At 37.6% G+C, this 6,526-nt stretch overlaps 1 protein-coding gene across 1 annotated transcript; it reads right to left on the minus strand.

The window, feature by feature from the left end:
* Positions 1-2,617: 2,617 nt before the first annotated feature.
* On the minus strand, positions 2,618-5,106 carry LOC103638967 (DEAD-box ATP-dependent RNA helicase 7). Its single transcript, XM_008661748.4, has 9 exons — positions 4,985-5,106; positions 4,818-4,883; positions 4,550-4,736; positions 4,357-4,471; positions 4,176-4,246; positions 3,934-4,088; positions 3,741-3,852; positions 3,310-3,411; positions 2,618-3,012 (listed from the first exon to the last, which is right to left on the minus strand). The coding sequence occupies exons 5-9, from the start codon at positions 4,215-4,217 to the stop codon at positions 2,758-2,760; spliced, it is 666 nt and encodes a 221-aa protein (XP_008659970.1). The 5' UTR covers positions 4,218-4,246; positions 4,357-4,471; positions 4,550-4,736; positions 4,818-4,883; positions 4,985-5,106; the 3' UTR covers positions 2,618-2,757.
* Between the last annotated feature and the right edge of the window lie 1,420 nt (positions 5,107-6,526).

Below are 6,526 nucleotides of genomic sequence, written 5' to 3' on the forward strand. Positions count from 1 at the left end.
CCAAGAGGGAGTGAAACCGCGATTGCAAGGTCACAGCTGTATTGGTCAGAAGAAAGTATGTGGAGCTTGGGAGGCCAAAAACTAATATCAAGGATTAGCAAAAATCGAGTGCAGATTAGCGAAGTTCAATAAGTGTCCAAAGCACAAGTCACAATTGCTGGCTAAGACATGTCCTATCGAAGCACAACAAGGTAAAAGTAACAAACCAGCAGAATGACAGTTCTGTAAATAGTGCAGATTTTTCAGCACTAGTAGAAATCAAAGGCGCGTTTCCAAAGGAGTACCAGCAAAAGAGCTCGAAATATTCTGAATTTTTTACCACTGATCCAAAATCACAAAGGATGGAAGCACACAAAATTTTACTTGAAACATAGTTGTATTGTGACCTAGAGAAATTCACAGAAGATCTCTGAAATTCCTGAAAACACTTAAACAATTTTTTTAATTATGTTCCCGATTTTTTTTTGAATTTTTGAACCGAACCAAATAGGCTACAGCCCAGTTTGGGTCACCCCAGAATGGAGTCAGGAATCTGCTGTAAAAAATTGAGCTCAAATGGAGCACCGAGCGAAAAGTATGCCCGTTTTATGGAAGGTACCTCAAGTTATGGTTTTCAAGGGCACAAATTGGCAGAAACCGTAGCGGCGGCTATAGACCACAGGGGCACAAACCTCCCTGGTATAAGCAATAGGTAAGCGCCAGATGATGAAACAAGGAGGGGTTGCGATGCAAGGTGGCTTGCAACCTAATCTAGGGCTAGCGTGGGGAGAGTTCACACAAGGCGGCTAGCGAGGGCAAATCGAGTAATGTGGTGTCTCGACTTGTAATCTGGGAAAGGTGGATGGGATAGCGGCGGAAACAAATAACAGCGACGGAGCGGTTGAACTACGATTACGACATGACCTAAACCAGCACCAAGACTCGAACACGGACACAAATTCAACAAAGCAATCTGAAACGAAATTGCAAGGCTAAACAGGGTTATAGGATAGCGGATTTTTTGTATGGCAATTATCTGGAGTTATAGGATAAAAAAACTAAACTAAACTAGGGTAAGCCTGATGGTAATACCTGAGTCTTTGAATACCACTTGATAGGATACGGGGGTGCCCGATCTTCCGTCAGGTGAAGGTAACTATCGATTTGATGGAGATGTCACATAGACGATCCGACTTCCAATCAACACGACGCGATTGACCTCGCCACGAGGGCTAATTCTTGCCTGAGAATCAAAGACACAAGCAAGAACAAGAAAGAACACAATCTAGAATATTGCGGATGAATGATTAAGCTCACAAGTTGGGGTCTCACAAACTGATCTACGACCACTGTTCTTGATAGATCTAACTTAAGCAAAACCCGAGCCCTAATGTTGTGGCGGCTACTGATTATATAAGGGTTAGGAGCGTGACTCCCTCCCTGGATGCGCCCTAATGGGCCCAACAAAGATACACGGCCCAAAGGCCAATTACGGTGTCGCAGCACCGAGACAGATTACGGACGTCGGTTTGGTCCTCCACCTTGATCCGAACGTCCTTGCTGGCCTTCCATGCCTCCAAGTCCTTCACCATGTCCTTGCTGATCCTTTCCTTCATTCCTAAGTACAATTAATTCATTAGGTAGCACACTATTCTCAAATGCACAATAATAAGTACATAGGAACGAGCTCACCTGCAAATTCAATTGTCTTGCGCGTGCGCGAGTAATCGGACCTTGAACATCAACTAGGGGAGTGTTGTTTGTATCCATGGTAGTGATGTCCTCATCACATTAGATGAGAAAACTTTTGGCAAACTTAGGAATGAGCTAAATATTCTTGATTCTCGGAATTTTGATTGAAACATTGCACACATAGCTCATTTATATACCTTTGATCATATCTCTTTCATTTGGTACAAATGCATATTTCATATTATTTATGTACCAAGGCTACGACTAATGTGTTTCCAAATGTATTTCTATACTAAGTCGTAGCTTGAAAGGGAAATGGAGTATTCGGCAAAAACAAGGCTTCCACTCCACTCTAACGGTATCATTTACCCTTCATCCACTACTACAAATCATGCTATATGAGACAGTTACTTTTCAGTTATTAAGACGCTTATGAAGTGTCCAATTCTGATGGTGTCGCAAAAGATGTCCCACATTTAAGATGGTTATAAACCGTCTTAAAAGATATTATATAAGACAGTTTTTAATTTATAAACGTCTGAAAAAGGTATTTGTTTAAGTCATTTTGTCCGATAAACCGTCTGAAAAAGGTATTTGTTTAAGTCATTTTGTCCGATAAACCGTCTTGAATTAGGTTTTTTTAAAGACACTGCTTCTAAAGAACCATAGAGAATACAAACATTAAAAGTCATAAAGTATTTATCAAACCGTCTCGAACATCCTACAATAATAGACGATTAAAATAGGAAAATCATCTTATTTAGGTGACTAATAATGGACGCTTTAGAAACCGTCTTATTTAAGAGACTGGTATTAGACATTTTGGTGACCGTCTTATTAAGATTTAAACGAAATGACTTACACGACAGTACATTCTTCAATTTATAATCATTTGTTCAGACATCATGTTATAATAATTTGAAAGAGAAATATACATACACATATATTGAACAACATTATAATTCATATAATATAAATAAGTACCATTCAATATATCATAAATAAGCATTGTCAAATAAGGCATACATAAGTGTACTCTAAATCTAAACTAAAATACAACTATTTGCACTAATGTTAAGCCTAACTTTATATGAATTCAAGTCTCCACACTTTTGCGACGACCAAATTTGAATTCCATTCTATGTTTTCCTGTACAACAAATAGGAGAAAACTAGACATAGAATGCAAAAAAACTCCAAGCAGCACGTCGATGACCTCGAAGATGCCCTTGTGCTTCTCCCAGTTCTTGATCACTCCTACACGCCCGGTGTTCCTCCCGCCGGTCACCATGACCACGTTGCCGACGTCAAACTGAACGGACCTCCCGTTGCAGAGCTTGAACTGCACACAAACCAATAGAAAAGCAGTGAGCATTTCACAGGCGTACTATGAAAGGGCATGGGAATTTCCAGTGATGTAACTGTATAGATAGACAGAGCAACATCTATTAATAGTCCTAACGATTGTAGCACATGACATTTTCAATGCAAGACTTTCATGCACATAGCATATATGGACTGTATAGCAAGGATAACATCTCGGGGAGGTTCACACTGGAAGGTTTAAATGCAAACGGTAAGTAAATAATCAAGCAAAGGCCTATGTACTACAACATTTTTTTGGAGAAACAGGTGATACCTGAATGATAAGCTGCACATCATTAATATCCAGACCACGAGCCGCCACATTTGTCGCAACCAAAACTTGGAACTTCCCGCTACAGAATCCAGCAAGAATTACCTAAATCATCCAAAAACACATCAATTATCTGCACCTTGCAAATTGCAACTATTACAACAATGTGAATGGGCAGGCAGATCGATTAAAAATTTAACAAATAAAATTTAAAACTGAGTGCAACAGATTAAGTTCAGATGTATTGAGAATTAGAACAACATTTCTGATTTTTAATGGTATATATTACATGTGTAGTATTCCACATCAGCATGAATTACAAACAAAGTATACACATGCCAATAACATTTAGAAAGGCGTGTTATATAGACAGTATTGTGGATTAATCAATTATATCATCATATTGATATGTGATCAAAGAAGAATTCACATACTTCACGCTGCGCTTGCGCTACATCTCCATGCAAGGCACGGGATCCAGGAATCAAACCAGAAAGCTCTGATGCAGAATCCTTCGTCTTAGTGAAGATGATGGTTCGACCTCCACTGAAGCACAGAAAAGTTTAGCGAAGTCATTGGAAATCAAACAGCATACTGAAAAACAACCATCTATGGGGTAGTACATACTGGCTATAACATCGGATAATGTCTGGAATAACTTGTGCCCTTGCTGCCTTATTACAAGGAAGAACAAGGTGCTTAACAGATGCACTGGCCTTCAGTTTCTCATTACCGACAAGATCAACTGTTTTCCTGTCAACTTTCAGAAACCTCATAGAGAGCTACAATAATTCCAAATCAAATTGTCAGCTCACAAAAATAGTCAAAAAAATATTTAAAAATATGAAAGTCCTATAAAATGATCTTACCTTATTCACCCAATCTGACAGAGTGGCACTGAACAGAAGCATTTGTACTTTGGTAGCATCTTCTACCTTGCCTTTTCATACATTAGAGTGAGTAATTAAATAATCAAACAGAAATCTAATGAATGTTAGATGCTCCATTTAAAAACCATGTTAATTGATCCATTTAAAAAACAGAAAGTACCTCATCATACTTTTCACCACCTTTGACAAGAACGGAATAATATGTCTTCTTAGTTGCTCCATTTCTGGTTGGAGCTTCGACCTCATCAATGAAAGCAACTCGTAGTGATGGGTTCCTGTGTAATTTACAAGTTAGTTGGGTTGGAGCAAGCTTACTATGTAGGTATACTGGTATAGAGCATTAGCTTTTGTACATTATCATGAGACTGAGGATATTCTGATAGCGCCTTTTTTCATTTAAATCCTTTGATGTCTTTTGCATGCCATAAACTTGACATGAGACAACATAGGTGAATTTGATATCAGCAATAGCTTGTGCCATTTCAATATCAGATTGCAACTCTTGGTAGGATCCTATTGATCTGTCTCGGTCAACTTTAGCTACAAAAAATAAACATGTAATCAAAGATATGATGATAAACATGGTTCGGAAAAAGGAAAACATGGACACATTGATCTTACCAGGATCTGTCATATCTTGAAGGCATTGGATTTCAAGTGCCTTTCTGTAGTACATCATTCCTCTTACTAGGAAAATAAAAAAAAGTAGTTTGGGAAAAAATGGAAAAAAAGAAGTCAGAGAACAAGTTATATTTTGATGAATCACAGGATTGCACTACTCATTTTACCTGTTCTGGTGAGAATTTGACCCCTATAAGACGCCCAATTACAGATCTCATCCATCCTTTCTTTAAGTTCTTCTTCATCCTTCAGTTTAAAATCTATCCGCTGAAGGAAGTTCCTAAATTCATCTATGGAGACACAAGATTCATGGTGAATCATTTCCTAAAAGCTTTAATAAATATCTCACAGTTTTATGTCTAGTATTTGCAAAATATCTGGATATATTTTCCGTAGGTAGAACAGTATTGATATACCATCCTCATTTTTCCTATGAAGATCTTCTGGTGAAAAGAGCACCTCCTCTTTGAAGTATGGAGTTAAAACACTGGTGCAAAAGCAGAAAACAATTTTAAAACTATTAAGAAAGTGTTATAATGTAAAAGAATGATTTGGCATAAATATGCTTGCTCTGAAAGCTACTGCTAAAACCTGGATAACATTATGTGATGCAAAAAAGGGAGTTCATGAAGAAGTCGAGCAACCATTCTCGGACATTTGCTATCTCATCAAGCAATAGCTGGACCAATATCATGATCCAAACTTTGCCTCAGTATATCCCGAGACAAGTGCTCCAGCAGACTAGGCATATTTCGTTTATAGGTGGATACATTATTTAGTTCCTTGATACTACTTTGTTATTGTCATGTGAATCTGAAAGGCTGCTATAATTTTTCAATAAATACGTAATGCTAGGAAGGCAGCTATCCAGACTAAAAATGGCAGGTATGGGATGTTTTATATGACATTATCATTCTTTCGAAACCACAACACATTTCTTGATAACCATCAAATGACATGTCAACCTATTTTAGGTAAAAGAAGTGACAATAAAAGTTACTGGTTGGCCGAGTATCCAATCATACTCTTACATAGTAAAAATTTACATGAAGAACTATGATACAAACGACCTCACCTCCCTCAGAGTGGGAAACTGGAAATTTCTTGTGAGCTATAAACCTTGACAACTTTCATAAAAGTCAGATAGGTTCCTAGCTTGAAGCATCAAAGACGTTGATGGGTAAAAATAGCATCTAAGCACACATAATTGTTATGTATTGATCTTCTTCAAGTTAAAATACATTGCACATTACTACCGTGTAGGGTAGTTACGTGCTAGACAGCCCTGTTGTAAACGTCAAGGGCTTTTAGTGCATCATGCTTTGGCATCTAAAAGAATTGCATAGTTGTTTCATAGGCAATAGAAAATAGTAAGAATAAGAAGAAATAGCTCAGTGCAACATAGACAAATGTCTACTTCTTTGAAGATTAACATACCTTGTCAATAAGGTTGATAATTCCATCATTTATTGCACAATAAACGTTTCCTCTAAGAACCTGTATAGTAGTAGGATTGATTCACAGACATCGTTTGTTGGAGTAGTTCATCATTTCATCATCTTGAGATCAACTCAATTCTTGAATTCCGCATCACATGATCAACTAGCGTACCTAATGGAATGCGAAATGCATATGAATGAGAACAAACATAAATAACACAAAATAGATAAACTAACTGAAGAGGACAAAACACCTATGGCAAACTCCAT

The sequence above is a fragment of the Zea mays genome, chromosome 9 (assembly GCF_902167145.1).
Source record: "Zea mays cultivar B73 chromosome 9, Zm-B73-REFERENCE-NAM-5.0, whole genome shotgun sequence".
NCBI classification, from domain to species: Eukaryota; Viridiplantae; Streptophyta; class Magnoliopsida; order Poales; family Poaceae; genus Zea; species Zea mays.

Coding starts and splice junctions, on each gene's coding strand:
- LOC103638967 (XM_008661748.4), bottom strand. CDS start 4,217: ATGCTTCTGTTCAGTGCCACTCTGTCAGATTGGGTGAATAAG. Junction 4,089..4,175: donor TGTCAGATTGGGTGAATAAG/GTAAGATCATTT, acceptor GAATTATTGTAG/CTCTCTATGAGGTTTCTGAA. Junction 3,013..3,309: donor ATGTGCAGCTTATCATTCAG/GTATCACCTGTT, acceptor GTTTGTGTGCAG/TTCAAGCTCTGCAACGGGAG.